This window comes from Trachinotus anak, unplaced genomic scaffold, assembly GCF_046630095.1.
Source record: "Trachinotus anak isolate AG129_WGS33_773 ecotype Australia unplaced genomic scaffold, CSIRO_AGI_Tana_v1 ptg000009l, whole genome shotgun sequence".
NCBI lineage: Eukaryota > Metazoa > Chordata > Actinopteri > Carangiformes > Carangidae > Trachinotus > Trachinotus anak.
Window position 1 is genome coordinate 1,088,927 of NW_027273860.1, and position 23,469 is coordinate 1,112,395.

General features: G+C 40.9%; 2 protein-coding genes across 15 annotated transcripts in view; both read right to left on the bottom strand.

The window, feature by feature from the left end:
* LOC139624914 (protein NLRC3-like) overlaps window positions 1–16,725 on the bottom strand; it is a 74,261-nt gene extending 57,536 nt beyond the window's left edge. For 9 of the 14 annotated variants that reach the window (XR_011691780.1, XM_071484327.1, XM_071484313.1 and 6 more), the window contains exons 1-8: window positions 16,568–16,725; window positions 14,941–15,081; window positions 12,994–13,229; window positions 10,928–12,767; window positions 9,393–9,566; window positions 8,948–9,121; window positions 8,385–8,561; window positions 7,332–7,508 (exon numbers count right to left, since the gene is read on the bottom strand). Coding sequence is in view for 12 of the 14 variants with exons in the window: in XM_071484327.1 (XP_071340428.1) it covers window positions 7,332–7,508; window positions 8,385–8,561; window positions 8,948–9,121; window positions 9,393–9,566; window positions 10,928–12,767; window positions 12,994–13,229; window positions 14,941–15,081; window positions 16,568–16,602 (2,954 nt within the window). In the remaining 2 variants the exon portion in view is untranslated. Of the gene's footprint in view, window positions 1–683; window positions 826–931; window positions 1,046–1,762; window positions 2,041–2,427; window positions 2,643–3,187; window positions 3,244–4,129; window positions 4,210–4,724; window positions 4,794–5,924; window positions 5,966–6,192; window positions 6,367–7,331; window positions 7,509–8,384; window positions 8,562–8,947; window positions 9,122–9,392; window positions 9,567–10,927; window positions 12,768–12,993; window positions 13,230–14,940; window positions 15,082–16,567 lie in introns of all 14 variants that reach the window. The other 5 variants (XM_071484314.1, XM_071484307.1, XR_011691779.1 and 2 more) reach the window with 4 other exon arrangements.
* A 1,603-nt stretch (window positions 16,726–18,328) lies between these two features.
* Window positions 18,329–23,253, bottom strand: hus1 (HUS1 checkpoint clamp component). The gene is made up of 8 exons (XM_071484329.1): window positions 23,057–23,253; window positions 22,338–22,465; window positions 21,578–21,754; window positions 20,880–20,987; window positions 20,668–20,742; window positions 20,257–20,356; window positions 19,220–19,354; window positions 18,329–18,691 (listed from the first exon to the last, which is right to left on the bottom strand). The coding sequence occupies exons 1-8, from the start codon at window positions 23,106–23,108 to the stop codon at window positions 18,609–18,611; spliced, it is 858 nt and encodes a 285-aa protein (XP_071340430.1). The 5' UTR covers window positions 23,109–23,253; the 3' UTR covers window positions 18,329–18,608.
* Window positions 23,254–23,469: the final 216 nt, after the last annotated feature.

The following is a 23,469-nucleotide window of genomic DNA, read 5'->3' on the forward strand; positions in this document are numbered from 1 at the left end:
CACGATTAACACTCGCAGATTCTGGGATTATGGCCTCCGGCTGTCCCCTTAGTTTGGGAAATCAGGAAGCGACACAGCAGTAACGAGGAAGGCAGCAGAAATAAACCTTCTCGTGCAGCAATGGATAAAGAAAAGGGTCTTTTAAACGGCAAGTTCAGCTTCAAAGCCTGCATGCAGTACCTTTGAGGTTATTCTGGAGAATATTCTGGACAGTATTTCTCATTGTTTTGGATTGCTGCAATAATAATAAATATACATTTGCATAAAGCAAGCATATTTGTCCACTCCCATGTTGATAAGAGTATTAAAAACTTGAAAAATATGCCGTTAAGGTACATGTTTGTACATACATTTAGTACTTGAGTAGTAAATGTACTTATTAGATTATTAGATACTATGTACAGGTGTTATTTATTTATTGCTACTTTCTGCTGCTATTTGCAGCTTTTTAACAAACAGAAAGTGGTCACACTGTACACACCTCATTTACACCTGACAAGATCTGATCACAATGTGAGCCTGACCGCCTCCAGTTATGTTCTGGCCAAACTGATGACATCTCCATAGCCAATAAGATCCATTAAAACCGGTTAAAGAGTCAATAAGAGTCAATAACTATCACTCTATTCTCTTTTTTCTATTCTACCAGGTGAAGCGGTGCTGCAGGTGGATAAAGACTTTACCAGTCAAGTCAACTTCACACTCCCAGATATCTGAGTTTGTTTGGTCTCGGACTGTTATAATCGTCTCTTCTGTGTTTGTTGGCAGGCGAATCTCAAACGTTGGATGATAATTTGGTCCAAAATCCACATCAAACTCTGCTTTCTGCAAACCAGTAGCACCAGTGTCAGTATCTTTACAGTATGCAAGGCAAACTAAAACAAGTTTTACAAATTTCCATGTTACAAAAACTTTTATTGGAAATGCTCACCTTAGGCTGGATTTTGTAGGCGTTAAGACAGTGAGCACTGTAACTTTGATCTTTGATGAGTTTGCAGTTGGAAGGCGCCTGGATGAACACAGAGTTTTCCTGTTTTGCTTTCACCTTAAGAGACATGAGAATATTTTTTAAAAAAGGGGTTCATCTTCAGTATTATATATTTTTGACCACGTATTTCCGTCTTTATCCAGACTGATATCGCTTGCTTTAGATTTTAAACTTACAGTGCCCCATTAAGGCATTTCCAAAGCTTACTTGGCTTTTTCTAAGATTTCACTGAAAAACATTTTCCATTCTGAATACCTCATTTCTTTTGAAAACTTGATTAATCTTTTCTGTGCTTAAACTCTACATAACTAGCATGTTGTGCTCTGACAGCCTTTAGAACGTGATTGTTTATGATTGAAAGCTTTGTCAACATCCTGACATTCTAGTAGGCTACTTGAGAAAGAGCTGTGTTTTTTAGACTCTCCAAATGGCAGAAATTATCATATTCTTTACATAAACAAATGTCCATTTTTAAACATGCCTGTGTTGAAGTCACCAAGGAAAAAGATAAACCCATCATTACCACCACCACATCCTTTCCTACCCCACGCCCACACATCAATGCATTGCCTCTCAGTCAGCCTGTGTGATAAAATGATTATCCGATTCCTGTCTTTATTGAAGCACCTGGGTTTTGTCTAGCTACACCACTGTAATGATAAAAAAAGGAAATACCATTTTTTAAGTCACTAAGTGGTCTTTGAACATGTATCACAATATCCTATAGATATTGATGAGTTTGGACTAAAAGTGTAATATCTGGTAAGTCTTAACCTCTGCCAGAGGGATATTGGTTGGAAGGAGAAGCACATTGAGGTTTTGCTTCTGCGTTTTGAGGTTTGGTGGTCGGAGGAACAGCAAAACTTGGCCATGAATTGGGTTCCTGTTGTTCCAAATCCTCCATAAAATCTCCAAAGCCCAGACGAGGCCAAAGGCAGAGAGATGAGGGACTTTGACAATCACGTGAGTTTCTGTGATCTCCAGCGGCTCAAGGAGGCTCATTCCTTCATCAGTGAGGTGGACGACAGACAGCAGGTCTTCAGAAAACAGAGCTGTGAAAACAGAGACACATTCAACATCTGTTTCACTGACAACAGCCTCATTACAATGGTAGTGATCATTTTGTCATTCAAGAACTGAACAGTGCCCTTGCTGCTGCAAGTCAGACTCCTTTCAGTCAGTTGGGGTGAGGTCCAGAGAGGATATATTTTTATAGCAGGGGGATCTTGTCATTGCAATTCAAGGAGGAAGGGAAATATCAAAATAAATGAAAAGAAATTTAAAAAAGAAGAAATGATAATGGTTTTAATATATGCAATATCCCTGTCCTCCTGATCTCTTTTGCATCATCATAAGGATAATATTCCCATATGTATCTAGAAATACAAGAATTTGATGAGATTCATTATTGATCTAAAAAAGCACAGGAGTTTGCTCACCATCCTTTGTTTCACAGTGTGGGAGGTGGAGCTCACACACAGCATCCTCAGAACACTGGATATCGAACAGTAGCCCTGCGGGTGTCTTGCCAGCTGATTGGAGGAGGCTCTCATCCCATTGGATAGTCCTGTAAAGCAGCTCCGCCTCCTGATCCATAACAAACACCAGTCCAGTTAAAGTACACTGGAACCCACCTGGACCAGGACACCTGAACCTGCAGGACACAGAAGACTGAATGACCGCAAGGAACCTGTTAAAGCAGAGATAAAAAGGTTTTAACTAAAAAAAACTGTTCTCATCCCAAACCAGACTCCACTTCATGAGCCCTGAGACCAGAGAGAAAAAGAGACACACAAATATCTGCAAATACAAAGTCCAAACCATCAAAAGACGAGACAGAGCTGCTGAGGCCGACTCACAGCTGATCCAGCTGTGATCCAGCTATGTCATCATCAGAAACTGAGGACTCATTTCTGTAAAAATTGTTTCCCTTGACACATGTGAGGGAAATGTAGGTTAACTGATGGAAATAGGAAGGACCCACTGAGAGGTTAAAAGCACATACAAACATACAAACACAAAACCACTGTGTGACCTTGGTGTCATCACAGTAACACAATGGGCACTGAGGGAGAGAGAGGGACAAGAGACCACCAACACTGCAGAGATCACATCTGCTGTAGCTAAAAAGAGGAAAGCTGTGGGGCAGGAGGTGGTGGAGGTGCTTTGCCTAAAACAGTGATTTTATTACATCATTACCTGTATGAGACTTGTGTAGATTCAGTTTGCAGTTCAGGTGTGAAACTTGATGGAGGCTGTGATAATGAAAGAAACAACATCAGCTGTTTTATTAGAAATAATCAACTTCTGTTCAATGACGCAAACAAATGTTCTCACACAGTCCACACTGAACTGAAGCACAGTGAACAGTCAGAGAGGAAATGAAGTCTGATAGGACTGATAGTGTGACACAATGGTGCTATTGTAATTATTTACAAATTACATCTGACAGGTTGAAGCAGCAGATTCTGCATGTGTGGAGAAAGACTGCTGAAGATTACAACATACAGGCAGTATGTTTTGACAGTAGCTGGGTTGTCAGACTGTAGAACTGCTCAAACTGCAGACACAAGACCAACATTTCTGACCTGCCAGACATCCAGCCATTTAAAGGACAGATCATTCATTGTTCAGGTCATCTCTGTCTGTGTCTCTGTCTTCAGGAAATTAAATTTTCTTTTTTAATTGTCAAATTGTTCAGAAAGTCTTCCTCTCTGATACAATGAAAAAATCTACACAATAGAAGCTTTAGTTTTCAGATCCAAAGAGACACTTAATGTTGATCTACATGATTGATTACACCTATATGACTAAGTTGTTTCAAAGCTGGAATTAAAACATTATGTTGAAGAAATTTCAAATTAGAATTAGATGGGGATGCACACAGAATTTCTTTGGGGTTTCAGTTAAAGTGTGATACAACCTGATAATGTACAACACGTGTATCTACTGCCAAAGTGAGACCTGATTCTAAACTATGAATCAGTAGTTCTTAGTCAGTTTCACTGTTCAAAAGCGATGAAGACGTTCCCGCTACAGGACATATTTGTTAACTTCTTTGAGTATTTGTTTTTCATTGCCTGCTGTGTGTTAACCCCTAAATCTGTCTGGAATATCAGGACATAACTGTTGTTCTCTCACCTTCTTTAGCTGTGTTTCATCCTCAGGCACATCCACCTTTGTCTCTGCTGTGTTTGGATCCAGTTTGACATCAGAGTCACCTGATGGGAGAACACAAACATCAGAAATCAGTGTTTACTGAGTCAGAGATGACGTCAGAATATGTGAACAGAGTCAAACAGCAGCAGTTCAAAACTTCCTGTCATCTCTTTCCTCTCAGACGCTTCTGGTTTTCTATTGACTGCGTATTAATCCGAGAGGATGTGTCCAAATATCTGCTACTGAGTAAATTCAGTCTATAATCTGGATATGTGAGCTGTTTGTAGCTGCTTCTATTCAGTGAAATTCACCAGCTGCAACTACATGAAGTTGTATATATGCTCTGATAAACAGCAGCTGTACTGTAGAAAGTCAGATCTGGAAAGAATGATTAAAGGGTTTTCCTCCATGTCAGCAGTACATTTATTGTGGGTATCACTGTCTTCAGTGGCATCAGTTGCATTGACAAAAAGATGCAGTCAGGCTTATTTTATATTTGTGGACCACAGACCTGCAGCAATGCTTTAAGTCTGCATCCTCTGAAAACAACAAGTGATCTGTCAACAGTTTTTCTTACCTTTATTTAACAATGATGGATCCTCTGAGCACAAATCATCTTCTTCCTCATCAGCAGGCTGCACACTCACTGAGAATATTTACAAAGCATGAAAAATAAGACAGAAATTTATAATAAACACTGAGAGCTACATTTACGAAGTTGTAGTGAGTAAAATGATCAGTATGAATATCTCTCCATTAGAAAAGCACAGGGTATCTGCACTTTCTGAAATCAAATTTAAGGTTTTAAATTTGAACTGAACAAAGGACATTTCCAACCACGCTGCCGGTCTGACAAGCTTTTCAATTCAGTCTACATCTGTATGATCTTCTTTTGACAAACACTCTGGAAAATCAGAGCATGTAGAGAGTCAGCACCAAGAGGAATAACATCATCGCTGATGGAGTCCCTGAGGAAAGGCCAGAATATCAAGTCAAAGAAAATTTCAACTTGATCCCAAATCAGTTGAAGCTGAATATGCAAATCACAAGAGAAAATCTGAAGAGTGAGCCAACAGGCCATGGTCCACTGTGATGTAGCTGCTCAGATTCAAGAATAAAGAAGAAACTCTGAAAAGAGGGAAAAACCTACGGCAGCAGGATTTTCATTAATGAGGATTTTTTACAGACAGAAAGATCTGTGACCTGAGCTTCAGGAAGCAGGTGACAAGGGACAGACTGCAGATCTCTGTTATGATCATCTCACTGTTCGCAGACCACGTTCTTCATGAACAATTAGATTTGACCTCATGCTCGTATCATCATGACAATGGCCTTGGTTATTTGTCTTTTGTTCAGTCAGCCCCTCTGTCCTCATTTCAAGGCACTAATCACTTCCCCCAGGCCCATGCATTTCTGAGTCACTTTCCAGACCTGCCATTTTCCACCTGTCCACTAGATGTCCTCAGACTTTCCCGCCTATCCTGCTCATCTGAATTTAATATAATAACGTTTGACACTGTTATATATTACATGAAACAAAAACCTCCACGCATCTAAAACAAAATCTGAAATAATGCACTAGCCTGAAATCCAGGTGACCATGGGGTATATACTCCTGTTGGCTGAAATACAGCCTATTGTTCTTGACAAAATGAAACATAGGTTTCCCAGAGATCGGACTAAAAAATAATTTATAAATATTTTGGTGATGATATGACATTATAACATCAGGTTTTATTTACAATACAATGATGAATAGGAGTGTTACAGTACTCACGGGTTTTGTCTCTGGAAGCTTTAATCTCCCTGCCATTGATCCTATAGGAACAAACACAACCACAACAGTTTTTGTCTGAGTTAGCTTTATTAAACCCAGCAGTGATGATCCCAGATCAGCCTCATCCAGCTAAGTATTAACCGATCCAGAATAAACAGCCTTATTAGTGGGTTAGTCAGTGAATCAACCAGAGCTTTAATTTGGTACTAACTGTGTTTAGTATAATACTACTGAAAGCAACATGGACTGACTCAACACCTCTACTGACCTCAGAGTCTCCAGTCCACAGAGTGGACTCTCCATAAGATGACACAGCTCCTTCAGGTCTGTATCCTGCAGGTTGTTGTAGCTCAGCTCCAGTTCTCTCAGATGGGAGGGGTTGGACTTCAGAGCTGAGGCCAGAGAAGCACAGCTGATCTCTGATAACCAGCAGTAGCGCAATCTGTAGATTAAATCATGCAGATAAAATCATTAATAATCAATCATGTTGAACTGCAAACCTAGAACAATGCTTTTATTCACCTCCACCACCTCCATGGTGTTGGTGCCTAAACGCCCCACTTCACTGAGTCTTAATGACTACTGCCCTGTTGCAGTCACAAGCATCATGAAGAGACTGGACATGCGTCATCTCAAAACCTGCATCCACCCACACAGATTAGATAATCACAGCTCCTCAACCCTCACCCTGAACACTGGCTTCCCACAGTGCTGTGTACTGAGCCCTCTGCTCTGCTCAGACACCTGGACGTGTTTCCAATACCATTATCAAGTTTGCAGACAATATGACAGTGGTTGGCCTCATCAGCAACGACAATAAGTTGCCCTAGAGGGAGAATGTCCAGTGCTGGGTGCTATGGTAGAGAAGTTCCCAACTGAGTTTTAGTCAGCAGCTTAAACTGCTGGAATCAGGCCCAGCAAGTTCCAGTGTAATGGTAAACTGTAGATCAGATAAAAACACTAAGCCATCATTAAAAATCAAGAGTTCATCTCCAATATTCAGCAAGGAAACTTGTAAAATAATAAGAATTCTAGAGAGAGTTTGGGATGTTTGTTATAGTAACAGCACTTATGGTTTGGGAAACTAGGGAGCATGAGGAAAATGCAATGTTTTGCCACGTTTCAGTTCAGTGAGTGGGACTACACAGTCAGAGATCCAGTCAAGCAATTGACAGGCTTTGTTTTCTGTACCTGCATGCTTAACTGCTCAGACTCAGGGCCTAACAGAAGTAATTATCACTTGTGGATGCAGAGTCACTGAGGGCAAAAATGCTAGACCCCACACGTTTAAATGGCTGAAATGTTTGATTCGTTTAATTAGCCTTAAACAAGTTAATAAGGGATAGCTTTAAGAACTGCAGTGATTTAAGTTATAACATCTACCACAGCAACAGACAGTGAACTGACCCCAGAATCTCCAGTCTACAGTCTGGACTCTGCAGAAAACCACACAGCTCCTTCACTCCTGAATCCTGCACTTTGTTGTTGTCACTCAGGTCCAGTTCTCTCAGATGGGAGGGGTTGGACTTCAGAGCTGAGGCCAGAGAAGAACAGCTGATTTCTGACAAACTGCAGTCTTTCAACCTGAATAAAGAATAAAAGATGTGAGTTTAGGAGACAAAGTTGCCGCTTGAAAGTGTTCAGTGTTTCATCATCTGTTCAGAGCTGAAGAAGGTTTAGAAAGTAGATGTTTAGAAAATGAAAGTCAAACACCTGAACCATCAGGAAGCAGGTTAAAAACAGTCAAATACAAACAGTGACAAACAGCTCTCATTAACATTTATGACAACATGCTGCTGCTTCAATAAAGACATAGTGACTTCAGTTCCCAGCATGCTCCCTGTGGAAACATGCGCTCCATCTCCTATGAAGGTGTGACCTCGCCATCTGAACAATTAACAGTGAACTGAGCTGCAGACTGCCATGTCTCAAATTCCAAGAGGAACAAAAAGGAACGAAAGAGGCTTCATCTATACAAACTAATGTTGTGCAGCTCATTTTTTTTTAAAAATGCACAAGACATGTCTTCTTATTCATTTCAGGTGATTTCAGTGGATTTCAATTTGCTGTATCTAATCAGTAGCTGATGAGTATTTGTCCAACTACCTTTAGTTATTGTAGAAGAAGAAATATGTGGATTTAGGAATTCCTATCTTTGTAACTGCAATTACAACAGCATCGACAACAGCGAACATCTCATCCACACTTGAACAAAGCGTGGATGAGATACATAGACTACATCATGGAAATAACTAAATTCCCCCTCAAATTCCCAAGTTGAGACAGTCTTTCCAACCTCTGATCACTTTCCTGTGAGAACTGTTCCCCAACAGAAACTCTGGTTGAAGAGGTGATGGTAATTCCAGTCTATGTCTGCAGGTTAGAGTCAACTCAACTTTCACATCAGATTAACATCAGATTGAGATTATTTCTCAACAGAAATAAAACATGGAGTCTGACCTCAGAGTCTCCAGTCTACAGCCTGGACTCTGCAGAAAACCATGCAATAGCTGCACTCCTGAATCCTGCAGGTCCAAGTTTTCACTCAGGTCCAGGTGTCTCAGATGGGAGGGGTTGGACCTCAGAGCTGAGGCCAGAGAGGAACAGCTGATCTCTGACAACCTGCAGTCACTCAGTCTGAATAAAGAGTAAAAGATGTGAGTTTAGGAAACAAAGTTGCTGCTTGAAAGTGTTCAGTGTTTCATCGTCTGTTCAGAGCTGAATAAGGTTTAGAAAATGAAACTCAGGTAGCAAGTTAAAAACAGTCAAATACAAACAGTGACAAACAGCTCTCATTAATACTAATGACAACATGCTGCTGCTACAATAAAGACATAGTCACTTATATCTCAACATTTCTCTGCCACAGTCACTGGACTAAACCAGAGAAGAAGAAAACAGACTTTACCATGAAGATCCTCGGTGTGGATCAGTATAATATCAGCCTGATGTCTGCAGGTTAGAGTCAGCACAACTTTAACATCAGATTCATCTCAGCACAGAAATAAAACATGGAGTCTGACCTCAGAGTCTCCAGTCTACAGTCTGGACTCTGCAGAAAACCACACAGATCCTTTACTCCTGAATCCTGCAGCTTGTTGTGACTCAGCTCCAGTTCTCTCAGATGGGAGGGGTTGGACTTCAGAGCTGAGGCCAGAGAAGAACAGCTGATCTCTGAAAAACTGCAGGACTTCAATCTGTATAAAGAATGAAATCTTCTTTGAATGAAAGATTCCACTCTCTAATCCAGATCTAAAGAAACTTACATAACAAACTTCTAAGATGCTTTTAATTCCGACCCTCACCCAAGCTAAGAGTAAATACTCAGCAGCACACACTTAACACACACTTAACACAACCCTCCACAACAGGTTACATTCAAAACTGAACCAATGAAAAACTGAAACACCAAAGACTTGAAATGAATATATCCAAAAAGAGTCCAACAGCTTGAGTCAGTGAACTGACCTCAGAGTCTCCAAGGCACAGTTTGGACTCTGCAGTCCAACAGACAGCAGCTTCACTCCTGAATCCTGCAGGTTGTTGAAGCTCAGGTCCAGCTCTCTCAGATGGGAGGGGTTGGACTTCAGAGCTGAGACAACAACTTCACAGTGAGTCTCTGAGAGCTGACAACCAGAAAGCCTGTGATTAGAGAAAATATGAAATCTGTTACATGAAGGTCATATAATTACATTTTTAGTCATGTATAACAGATGACTACTATATGATATTTGTTGTCAACATTTTTTTCTGAGCATTTTAAAAACTTATTCAGCACACAGACAATATACAAATTCACAAAGTTGTGTTGTCTTTACATGTCATCAAAACATGACATTGACTTTTAATGTGTAGAAGAAGACTAAATTCTCCCATTCTGCTCTGATATATTCAAACCTCTGTTCTTGGCTGACACTGAATTTTTAACGATACTACAACTCTCCTCTACAGCAACAAGAGAGAAAATACCTGCAAGTTTCTGTCTAATTTGAATTCTGTCTAATTTACACAATATATGGAAAGTCTTCAAAGCACCATGAAACTTAAAAAAGGTAAAAACACAAAAAGACAAATAGAAAAAAAAAAAAAGTTGAATTCATAAGAAATAACTAATGTTCTGATATGAGCAGTAGTTTATAGTGGCTAATGTTAATGCTAGTAAACTTTAAAAAAAATAATGTTGTAAAAATGACATTAGGATATGATAGGATAGGATAGGATAGGATAGGATTAGTCTGCGTCCAGTGACTAATGAATATACATAAAATCTTCTTCGCTCAGATCCAAGGAGACAGAGAGCAACAAAGTTCAACCTGCTGACTCGCACTTCATAAAATCGAGAGACTTGGTTTATGTGAAAGTCTATAAAAGAAAATGGGATGAATCAAGACAAACAGGACCTTGCAAGGTAGTGTTGGCAAAACCTGCTGTGAAGGTAAAAGGTAAACCACACTGGCGTCACGTCTCACAGTGTCGCAAAGTCACTACATTAGAAATCATCAGGGAAATTACTAAAAAGCTCCAACACCACCCCAGATGAGCCTGAAAACACTGATGCGTCCCAACAACCACAACCACCTAGAATAGAGCTGAAGCCAAACTGCTGCAAAACACCCAGCAATGATAAAGTTCTTAATGATATTCGCTATGACAGTAATTGTCATAGTAGGACTGCGTTTAGTCCTTTGGCATCTGATTTTGGTATCTTTAATGTTGCCATAGCATTTATACAGTTACTGTTGGAACCCCTGGAAAAGCATAGTTCATTACACAATGATTGTGTCCCCAAGTAAAATACCAGTGCATCAAGCTTGTTTTTAATTGCTAGTGAACTCAGTCCTACACCTAAGGCAGCCTTGGATGCTCTCCTACTACGCAGAATGTATAGCGCATAAATGGTCTTAAACTTAAGCATATGATTTCACAATCAGGGATAGAAAACCCTAACTTTAATTGTGCATTTCCTGGTTGTTGAATATATTAATGATCTTATATGGACTCACCGAGCCTTCCTGCAGTTCCTCACAGCTGGGATCAGTCTCCGTCGTCCCTCCTCTGATGTGTTGTACTTCTCCAGATCCAATTCATCCAGAACCTTCTCTGACATCTGCAGCATGTAGGCCAGAGCTGAGCAGTGGATCACAGAGAGTATCTTCTCTGATCTGGTCTCTGACTCCACAAACTCTTGGATCTCCTGATAAACTGAGTGGTCCTTCATCTCCATCAGACAGTGGAAGATGTTGATGCTTCTGTCAGGAGAGATATCACCTCTGCTCATCCTCTTCAGGTTGTTGATGGTTCTCTGGATGGTTTCTGGACTTTTCTCTGTCTGACCCAGCAGACCTCCTAAGAGTCTCTGGTTGGACTCCAGAGAGAGGCCATGAAGGAAGCGAACAAACAGGTCCAGGTGACCATTTTTACTCTTGAAGGATTTCTCCATGACTCTATTCAGGAAGACATCCAAAGATGAGTCCCAGACATTGTTTCTAAAAATGTTCTTAACAGGAGAATTTAGGTTTGAGCCTCTGTGTTTTCTCAGGAAGTTCTCCAGGACCTCTGTGTTCCTGTTGGTGTAACAGTGGAACATGTAGACTGCAGCCAGAAACTCCTGAATGCTCAGATGAACAAAGCAGTAGACTGTTTTCTGGAAGATCACACTCTCTCTTTTGAAGATCTCAGTACAGAGCCCTGAGTACACCGAGGCCTCTGTGACATCCAGACCACACTGCTCCAGGTCTTCTTGGTAGAACATGATGTTTCCTTTCTCCAGATGTTCAAACGCCAGCCTCCCCAGCTTCAGAAGAACTTCCCTGTCAGCCTCCATCAGCTCCTGTGGACTCGTCTCATGTCCCTCATCATACTTGAGCTTCTTCCTCTTTGTCTGAACCAGCAGGAGTTGTGAGTACAGGTCAGTCAGGGTCTGGGGCAGCTCTCCTCTCTGCTCTGTAGTCAACATGTGCTCCAGAACTGTAGCAGTGATCCAGCAGAAGACTGGGACTTGACACATGATGTGGAGGCTCCTGGACTTCTTGATGTGTGAGATGATTCTGTTGGACAGCTCTTCATCACTGGATCTCCTCCTGAAGTACTCCTCCTTCTGGGCGTCAGTGAAGCCTCGTACCTCTGTTACCCTGTCAACACATGTAGGAGGGATCTGATTGGCTGCTGCAGGTCTGGAAGTGATCCAGACCAGAGCCGAGGGAAGCAGGTTCCCCTGGATGAGGTTTGTCAACAGCAGGTTGACTGATGACGTCTGTGTGACATCAGACACAACCTCCCTGTTGGTGAACTCCAGTGAAAGTCTGCTTTCATCCAGGCCGTCCAAGATGAACAGAACTTTACAGACAGCCAGCTGCTCTGCTGTGACCTTCTGTAATGTTGGATGGAAAACATGGAGCAGCCTGAGAAGACTGTGCTGCTGCTCTCTGATCAGGTTCAGCTCCCTGAACGAAAGCAGAACCAGCAGACTGACATCTTGGTTCTCCGAGCCCTCTGCCCAGTCCAGACTGAACTTCTGCACTGAGAAGGTTTTTCCAACTCCAGCGACGCCGTTGGTCAGAACCACTCTGATGTGTCTCTGTTGGTCAGGTAAGGCTTTAAAGATGTCGTGGCACTTGATTGGAGCGTCATGGAGGGTCTCCATCATGGAAGCTATCTCCAGCTGCCTCACCTCATGTTGGGTATTAACTTCTTGACTCTGTCCCTCTGTGATGTAGAGCTCAGTGTAGATCCTGTTGAGGAGGGTTCCACTTCCTGTTCCATCAGTTCCTTCAGTCACACGTTCACATCTGCTCCTCAGACTGATCTTATGTTGATCTAAAACCTCCTGCAGACCACTATCTGCTGCAAGAGAAGAGACAATGTCAGACTGAAGACAGAGAATCTGAGAATCTGCTGATTATTTTGATCAGCTACAGAAAAACTCAAGATGAGAAGAAAATATTTTTGAGGTTGTGGTATTTATAGTTATCTTATATGTCAATGCTTTGTGACATAGCAAATGACTGCATAAAACAACAGGTCCTGTTTTCAGAGATGAAGACATCAGCAGACAAATGTTTGGTCTCACTTTGTACAGTGCTGGTCTGACTGGCTGTCTGCAGTCCAAGTCTTATTCTAGATCTTCGTCCACACTGGGGACAGGAGAAGTCTCCTGATGAACCAGACTGGTCCCAGTAAGAGGTGATGCACTGTCTACACAGCCAGTGTCCACAGCTGGTAGAGACTGGATCCTGAAGGACATACTGACACAGAGCACAGCAGGACAGCTGCTCATCCACGGAAACACCACTCCTATTCCTCCCTCTGTGGACAAGAACACATTTCTTTTTAAATTGAAAACCTTTCACAGATTAGTTGAGCAAAAAGATTCTAACAACACTGCCAAGATATTAAACAGCAAGTCACAAGCCATTAGTCGAGCATTCAATGCACATTAATGATATTAATTTAATTAGTTTCATATATTTTGGGCCCAGGACTGAGAGAGAATGTTATATGTTATATATATATATATGTATGATTCTGAATGTGTCATCACAACCAGCAAGTAGAATATTAGAGCAAGTGGTTGTGCTAAGTAACTAACATTAGGCTACTAACATGTCTCAAATGATAAGCGTTGTTTGATGTTGATGAATGAAAGGCGAGTGTTTGCCTGCAGAGTTTACAATCACCTTCTTGACGTCGTCCTTCAGCCTCTTACTATCACTCAGCGCAAGACCTGAAATGCTCTGGTGCTAAACTCATAACACTGAGTCCTCTACAACCTCAGTCACAGCTCGCTAGGGGATCTAGCACCAAGAGGTCTTCTCAAGGTCACTGATGGACACATTTTAATGGATGTATTTTTCTGTTAGCCATTGAATTAAAATAGTCACCAGCAGCTTGGGAACACTACTTCTTAGCAAACTGTACAGGCAGCGTCTTGACTGTGTATGTGTTTATTATCTAAAACATACATTAAGACAATTTCAATATGTCATTGTGGTCTTTTTGTTATCATAGTTAACAGCTTGTACGTTAACAGTAGTAATCCCAGTTATGTTCACAGGCATCGCGATTAATCTGCAGGTCCTGTTATAAAACATATCACTGATTAGTAGCGGATGTGTCGGTGGTGAAATGAGTCATGTTCAAACAAACAACTGTGAATACTGGCCACAGAGTGGCTGAGCAGTAAGATTCCTGTGGGCCAAGTTGATTGTTGAGCCGCAAGGGTGAGAGAACAACAGAGGGAGAGAGAGCAGACCATCGGCCTGGAGAAGCAGACTGCTTACTGTGGCTCTGTGTGGCTGTCACCTCCCTCACTGTCTCCCAAGACAACTACATTATGTTTGCCCCTGTGGCTCCATCCACCCGCTTACCATTTATGTGTTTGTATCCTTATCATTGTTTAAAATACTGAGGCAGTAGTGGACTATTGCTGACTCATTTTACATGAATAACAGAGTTGAAAAAACGGTGATGAAGATCTCAGAGAAAAGAAGGTAAGATCCAGAAAATATAATGCTTCAAATAGTTGTTGATCTATCAGCAGTGACTCTGCACACATCGGACAGGAGAAGCAGAGCAGCACATTTAGTCCAGTTTTACACAATAAGCAGTAGGCAGATGACAATAGGAATCTAGTCTGAGTTTTTTTTTTTTTTTTTTAATCAGGATAACGTTTTATGGATTTAGTTTCGGCTCTTGTTTCATCTGAAATTCTAATGAGCTAAGTCTGTGTTATCAACTCAGATCTACAGAATTTTATTACAGAAAGATCCAGTGAAGGAATTAAAAAAGAGTAACTTGTTAAATAATCATGCTCTCAATATTGATCAAAATAATCACAATTATGAATTTTGCCATAATTCAGCAGCCCTTACCAAAGTTGTTATAAGTTCTGGTGTGCTGTCTCCAAACTACTGTCTTTTGATTTTCTTTCTTTCATGTCATCTCTCTACAGTTGACAATTGATACAGACACAAAATGTCGTACAAAAACATTAAGAAGTTTACAATAGTTCTCTTACCTTGTAGCTGAAGATCCAGGTTTATTACCGGGGACTGGAAGATCTCTGGACTGTTCATTGTTCAAAGAAATTGATCCTGGAGACTCTGCTCTGTCCTCCGCTTCTTCCACACACTCACTCATCTTCTGGATTTCAGTCAGTCTGAAAGGGAACCACTAACACTGACTGTGAGGTCACAAACAAGAATCATACACAAGACTGAGAACAGGAAGTGACACACATGCACACACAGAGTATTCTGTATAGTAAAACCAGGCATACCCCAGGTCAGTTTTCTTGGTTAAGTTGTAGGTTCCATGTGTAATATTCAGCACATCACAATGTTGTGTCTACAGAGGAATCACATGAATCAAACCTGATTCTAATTGAGAGAACAGGGAGAACCACACCTCATATCTTCTCCTCTTCTCTCAGTCTTTTTGTGGACAGACTGACTTTGCAGTCAAATCATATTTTGACTTCTCTTCCCTCTACAGTGAACAGGGAGAAAACTGACTCAGACAGTAAAATAATAATAATGTTGTCACTTGCCTCAGCCGTCAGTTTCATTCTTCCTGCTCTGTCCAGTTAAAATCTGGAGTGTGAACTACAAGACACACTGAGTTTCAGTTCCTCCCCTCTCCATTTAGAGTGAATCACTAGTCTGCGTCATGTGTGTTGATTACCAGTTCAGTTAAAGGTTCTGAAGACTAGATTTTTAATAATAACATAGCAGTGATAAACTATTTTCTATGTAAAGATATAGTGAAGTACTGGCGTCCTGAGCGGAGAAAAAAGTCACACCCCCTTTGTGTGCTGCACACACCGGCTCAAATCCCGGTTGGCTGGTGGCCCTTCAAAAAATCCAGTTTCATACAAATACATCCAAATTTTTGCCGGCTCCCTCAGTGTCTTTTGTGCGACTGCAGTCCCAATTTCTTTCCCACTCGGACCATGGAGCCAATACCGGTTTGACTTTCCCATGAGGGAGAGCCCTAAAGCTGCTGAAGGACCCCTGTTTGATTCAGAACTGACTTTTCTTCTCCATGATGTAAAAGTACCCTGATGCTACCGAAAGTAACATGTCAGTTTTGATTAGTGACGGCTGTAGTAAATATGATATTGTTAGCCAACTTGCCTTTACCAATATTACTAATTTGTTCGACAAATGTTGGACTCGCTAGCTAGCTAACTGTTCGCATTGGTGTGAAGCAAATCGCAGCCACGCAATGTGGGCTAATGGTTGTGGTTAGATTGTTTTTGTTATCTCTCTGTCCACATGTTAATTTATTTAGTTGTGCTCTTGTCCTGTTGCGTTTAGTTGCCGCTTTCATGCGCCTCCATAATATCTTGCTGACTGAGGACGTGAGGGAAGAAGCCGGAAGTGTAGCTGAAGAAGCAATTATTCAATTAACTTCAAACTGAAGAGGTCAAGTCAAGACCAATTATTATTCCTTCACTTCATTGAAAGTTAAATAAATCGACGCGCAGACAGAAAAGTAACACGCAAAAGAAGCAGAATAAAAACCAACTCTTGAATGGCGGTGAACGCCAACGTCACATTTCTTTGCTAACGACGAAAAGTTAGCTAACTTATTTCAAAAATTGTCTCAAAATCCTTGAAGACAGATGAAATAATTAAACTCACATTGTTTTCTCTTCGGCTGAAGAAAAATAAATCATTCACCTCTCCCGCACAGCCTTTAATTAACACAAAATACCTTTTTACCAAAATTCCTGAAAAATTTTCCGTTACTGTCGTTTAACGGTTATTATATCCGACCACGTTCCTTTCAAAATAAACTTCACCGGAAATAGAAAATTAAAAAAACTAAATAAAGGCAACTGAATAAAATACACAAACCTGCAATTTCTGTTTTTTAAATTGCCAAGTAGAATTGAAGCTGCTCTGGCAGCACCTTACAAAGAAACTTTCTGTGGGTTTTTCCTTTAATTTGTCACTGTATGTTGAACTTTTTTATTTCCACATCCAGCAGTTACAGAGCAGCATGGCCATTCATTTGGAGTTGTGTTTGTGTCCACTGATGGATCTAAGTAGGTCCTGGACTAAACCTACAGCGATGCTGCATTTAGTTTATCTGCCCCCACTCTCTCAAACAGGCTAGAGAGTGTGCACCTCAATTACAGCATTTAAAACTTTAACGTTAGGGTTTCAAAGTTCCTTTTACTGAGCTACACCATTGTCATTTTATTGACTATTAATTTTGCTTTGATATTTCTCTTTCATCTCAAAAAACCATATTTCCTTTTTCTTGCATTGCATTAATTTAATTACTCAAATAGGAATCTGAGGTGAGTAACTGAACTCTTTCAGTTTTATTGTTCCCTTCCTGTTTCCATGCACATTGATCACCTGGACACCGTTCTTCATAACTGTAACGTTTTACTTTGCATAATACGTCACCTATATTTATACATGATGAAATATGACAAAAAAAAGTTTGTACATTGAAAATTAACCAACCCAAAAATAGTTTCAGATACTGTGAGCAAAGTGATATATACCCAAATAAAGATTATGATAAAAGACCAGACCATATGACATTTAATTTGCCATTGAAAAATTTTTTTTTTTTTTAATTTGAATGCTTATATGTAATAAATGATTAATTGCAGAACTTTCGTGCTGAAAACTATTGTTGTAATGAGATGAGAGATTTTAATGCAGTCTTACTTTTGATTATCGATCAAGTGTCTCTTGCACATCCAGTGGAGAAATTCTCACCAATCATGCACCAACATCATATTCTGACCACATTTACTGGTAAGTCCTGATTGTTTAACGGAATCAGTGGAACATCATAGAGCACACTGTAGAACAAAATAACACCAGTTACTGCAGAAACATATATTAAATAAGACTGATGTGAATCTATTGCCCCAGTGCATGCTGGCAGGACTCCCAACACATCTGCAAATACCTGCAATCACATGATCAGCCACTCATTGACACTGATCATGGTTTCAAATCTCTTTGCATTTTGATTTTATTTCAAAATAAAAGCACATTATTACTCAAGATACTGGAACTTCACACCCAATTAAGTTGCTTAAAGTTGCGTAAAAACCTGTTGACTGTGACATTGTTTGTCACGACACTTTCATTTTTTTAAAGGTCATTTTTGGAGGCTTTGAGCACCAACAAATGAAAATGATTTTATGTGGTGTGAAACTTGAAATGAATGAAAATAAAATAAATAAAACCAAATTAAACGCCACAAGCAGTACTTGTACAAGTGTGTGTAAGATTCAGATTTTTTTTAAAAGAACTTCAATCAAACCATGTTTACATTTTCAACAGTTTTAATGTAAAACACATAACAATCTGAAACTCCAAACCAACGATTGTGCAAACTTTGTTCTGTGCTTTCTTGCACCTCAATCTAAATGCATCATCCCACTTCATAAATGTGTATTTACCTGCATGTCCTTACTCCCACCAGAGGTCAGTGGGTAAAGTCTTCCTGTGGTCCACTGTGAGGACTGAAACCAAGCTCAGTCTCATTAGTGTAGGACAGACTTCCACACACTGTGGGTTTTGTCTCATTCTGGGTTCCATGTGAAAGAGGATTCCTTTGTGAGAAAACATCCTGAACAGGTTTTCAGTCCATATTTCATGTCCCCAAACTCACAATGAGCAGAAGTTACTCATGTGGTGTGCAGATAGTCTACGCCACAGCAGGGATAAAGTACTGGAGCGACATGTCTTCATGCAGCAGAATCAGGTGGACAACTCTCTGATGGACAATATCTGTGGGGCAAAGAGGACGATGTCAGGGGAGCTATGATTTAACCTGTGACAGAGCAAATAGTCAAATCATTTACTTGGGTTAAAGTATCAGTATCAGTGCAAAATTAATATTTTACTTTTAAAACAGATTTTTAGGGCGAAAATATCTATTTTCAGACTCCTGGCATTCCTACATCCATACATACATACATACCTACTTTCTCCTGGAGAGCAGCAGGAAACGTGATCATGATCATATGACCATGGCCCATGCAGAAAACATCTCACTGAGTTGAATCTAGGATGTTTTTCTTTAATGAGCTATGGAACAGCCATCTCATTGTTGACGGTTGTCCCCATACAGCTCATATTAACCATGTTCATGTGGTGTTTCAAACTTTTCTCCCATTGTAACGTTGATGTCAGGATGTATGAATAATCCCAGTGTATCTGCAGTCACTAGGCAACATGACAAGATAAAACCTTTTTCGCTGCATTTGACTTTTTCCAGCTGTGCATGAGGAGGAGCTGTGGGCTGGGCTCACTTACTGCACATGGCCTTGCTGGGGTTGACCTGCTGTCCCATGAGGAACTGTTGCAGCCTCCTGATGTCCACTCTGGCCTCGGCCATGGCCTCTGGGTCCCTGCTCTGAGACGCACTGCTGTCCTGTGAGGCATCATCACCTGGAGGGACAGGAGGCAGAGCGGGGTGGAGAAGAAAGAGAAATGTGTGAAACATTTCTCACAACAAGGGGCTGGAGCAGGGTCATGGAACCAGAACATGAACCACTGTGAGTTCCTCCATTAGGTGGGAAGAAATGGTTTTCAACCAGATTTAACCTGCTGATCCTGAAACACAGAACTTAGGACACAGGACAGTGTCAGACCAGAACTGCATGAAAAGAGTGCAACCTCCTCCATACTAATGAAACCTCTGCATCAGCACAGTTAAGGTCCCTACACCAAGGAGAATTTAAGACACATAGCACAGAATTAGAGGCCCCACTTTGATGCAGCCAAGGGCCTTTCTTGCATGTCATTCCTCTCACTCTCTTCGTACATTACCTGCCTGCTCCTCACTATGCTACGCTATAGAAACAAAGCTTCAGAAGTAAAAAAGGAAAAGCTGCCGCAATGCTTCGAGCTAAATGCTAATCTCAGCATGCTAACATGCTCACAATAACAATGCTGACATGCTGATGTTTAGCAGGTCTAATGTTCACCATCTTCACCATCCTAGTGCTGCATATTAGCATGTTAGTATTAGTTGATTACTTCTGTAGGTGTTTGTCCACTAATCAGAGTAAAGGACAAAATTAAATAATCTTCATGATGGATGAAAGTGGGATTTTCCTGGGGAACATCAGAATCAGAATCAGAATCAGTTTTATTGCCAAGTATGTTTTCACATACAAGGAATTTTTTCTGGTGATTGGTGCAATTGATCATGAATGTCTGTATTAAATTTAATCTCAACCTGTCGAGTAGATGAGTAGATATCTCAGTCCTCAGAATATTTTTAGTACAGCATTGCTGCTGGTGTGGCTGAAAAACAGGTGCAATAACAACAAAGCCACTGTTTTTACCCCATGGAGGGTTCCCCAGGTCTTTGAAGTGAGTGGTGACAGAAACCAGATCAGTCTCAATCTTCAGGTTCATCTCTCCGTTCAGGTTGGCCTCGATTACCTGATACAAACACAGAGATACTTACTTACACACACACACACACACACACACACACACACACACATCACCTCAGAGTTTCTGCAAGTTTCAGGAACCTGGACGACTTTTCAAAATCTGCCACCAAACTTTTTCATTCACTGTATCAGTTCATGTTTTGTCGAATTAAGGCCTCTAATCTCTATATTGAAGATGATGTTAATGCTTTCAATTAATTTTAAAGTAGCTGGATAATTTCTTTCAGCCTTAAAAAAAACACCCTGAACTGCACCACCCCTTAGATTTGGATGAAGATTGGAGGCATGTGACCCTACCAGGAAGTTGGAGAGGTTCTTCATTCTGTCCACAACGTTCTTCATGGTCTTCAGAGGAGGCAGGTAGATACTGACCTGCAAGGACAGACACATAACAAGACATCTTTTAGAAGTCACCTGCACTTGTAAAGGAAGACTAATTTCAGAGGAACACTATATCCTCTGACGTGTCCCCAGTGTTTGGTTATGTAGTTCCTGGAGCTGTCACTCACATCAAAGTCCGGCATGTTTGGTTCTTTGAATTCATGCCAGAGTTTCCGGGGGATGACATCAACTGGGACGTCATGAGTGACGACTCGACTGATGCTGGACAGGGTGGGCTGGACAGAATGAAGACGGGACATCACTCAGTTATTTGTCTCAGACGTGACAAAGCTCTGTGATATTGCAATACATATATCATAAACCTGCAGTAACCGATTTTTCTGGTCAGCTGGAACAAGTAGTGAACACTGCGATGACATGTCATCACCAAACTGCTGCTTATTTCCACGTCCAGCAGTCACAGAGCAACATGATTATTCATGTGGAGTGTCCAGTATTATCCCAACTACAGAGGCTTTTTACAGCTGTTTCCCTGATAACAGCTGCTGCTACTGAAAACAACACTGTGGGAGCAGAGAGAGCGATCAAAGCCTTGGAGTTGTGTTCACAGGTTGTTTCTGCTGCCCCCATGTGTCCAGAAATAAAACATAAAGAAAATGAACATATTGATATTATCAGTATTGCTGATACAAAAAAGTATATAGAAATACAATTGTTTTTTAGATTGAATAAAGTTATGAAATCTGAGGCCTGATGTAGTTGGACAGTCTGGGACAACTGTCCTGCAAGAAAAATACTTGCTGTTATTCTGGGTTGGCGTGTGCTCTGCTGCTAAGTTTTTCAAAAGTCACTCTTACAGTCTCACCAGCTCTGCAGCAATGGTGAGGCAGGGACAGTGCTTCTTGGTCAGTTTCATTTTGACGGCCTTGGCGTTCTGGACCGTCTTCAGGGCTCTGGACAGGTTCTCTGGAGTCACCTCCAGACAAATCTCATTGTCCTCAGAGGACACGCCCTCCATCTGGTACTCATCAAAGAAGTTGGCCTGCAGGGAGGAAGGACGCACTGACAGCATGAGCTTCTTGCTCTCTTTCTACAGAGAGGAAAACATACTGAAAATACAGCGCATGTATATGACTTTAGACCGATCGCCAGAAAATAATCAGCAACTTTTTTGTCATCATTTTATTTTTAATTTTTAAGATAAAGCATCAAACATTCTCTGGTTTGAGCTTCTTAAATGTGAGGATTTGCTGTTTTCTTTGCCATTGAAGGATAAAAGTGTCTCACAGTGTCTTACATACAGCCACACTCACACACATCCATTCACTGATGGAGGTTTATAACAAATCACTTTTCTCGCCTCTAGATTACCAAATTATTATTTTATTATTCTTATTTATGGTACTCTCCAGTGCTGTCATGTGATGCCAATAACAAACAACAATTCATCAGTGAATTTAAAAAAAGCACAGACAGATAGATGCTTCGATATCTAATCTATTCTAGTGTCTTTGACTTGTCTTATTTCCCCATCATCCGAGCTCCTTCCTAACCTGGCTCCACTCAGGCTGTGTTTTCTTTCCCGACAGGTGAAACACTGAGCTCAACCAGACGTGTGCTCTCACCTGTGACAGCTCACACCACATGCTGACCCCTCCATTGGCCACTTTACCAGACAGGACAAAGAACAGGTTGTCTGGAGTCAGTCGCAGGACGCACATCTTTGTCAGCTTTGAGATGGTGGTGATGACTCCTGGTGAGGATCAGGAAGGGCAAGGTTAATCCAGGCTACTTTCAGCCACAGACAGGGACCAGGTCAGTTGCAATTTTTCATTTACTGAATTTAAGACCACAACATTTACAGACATAAAACTCAATCCCCGCCTGGAAGTATCTGAACATTGTTTAAAATGACAGAAAGCCAGTATAACAAGGGAGAGAGAGACAGTCCCAGAGTCATTGTGTTTAATGATAATAATTATTATTATTAAGTGATCAACCAAGTATGAAAATAAGCATTGGTTGCACCCCGAGATAAATTCGGTACGATTAAAACAAGTCTGGACATGACACCACATTTCATTACCAATGTTGGTGTCTTTTAAATTAGTGAAACGAAACGGCTGTTTTTAAGAAGTTAACCAGTATTTCAGCGATAACGTTGTGCCGAACTGACTCTAACATTTCACAAAACTTCAAGACTGAACAAGCTGCCGGGATTTGAAATGTGTGAGGCGTGAAATTATTTTTCCGCGCAAACTTGAAAGTTTTGTGCGTAATCTGGTGGAAGCGACCAGGCTAGCAGCGTCAGGAGCTAGTTTAGCTAACAGCTAAAGCCACTCACGGCTGAAGTGGTTGAGGCAGGCGACGTCTATGATTTTCCCTCGAAACTTCATCTGGAGTCGTGGCGGTGAATTAAACCGTGAAGTCGTTGAGTTGTACAGCTCTCTGGCTTCAAGCGGGATGTTTTTCAAGTGCGCCCATAGAGTGCGCCGCGTTTGTTTGGTCCGTCTGCGTTTAAGGTCCGGCGGGAAACAGCAGCCAGCGTCAATCTGTCAACAGTTCCTTCTGATACATTTAAGGCGGAGTTCATGACATTTCCCCCATTTTTTTCATTATATAATGTATTTTAAAATGAAAAATGTGTTTCACATGTATTTCTATCCACAAGCTTGATTTGGTATCAATTCATATAAAACTCAATACCAGACATGTAAATCATTTGCAACTTTCAATATTTAGAACAACTACAGTGGA

Bases quoted from the DNA above. Each gene is read 5' to 3' on its own strand.
- hus1 (XM_071484329.1), bottom strand. From the start codon at position 23,108: ATGAAGTTTCGAGGGAAAATCATAGACGTCGCCTGCCTCAACCACTTC. The intron at 20,357-20,667 runs GTAGGGTCACAT...TGTTTGTATCAG, and splicing joins AGAACCTCTCCAACTTCCTG to GTAATCGAGGCCAACCTGAA. The intron at 19,355-20,256 runs GTAAAAACAGTG...CTGTCCCTCCAG, and splicing joins CCTGGGGAACCCTCCATGGG to GTGATGATGCCTCACAGGAC.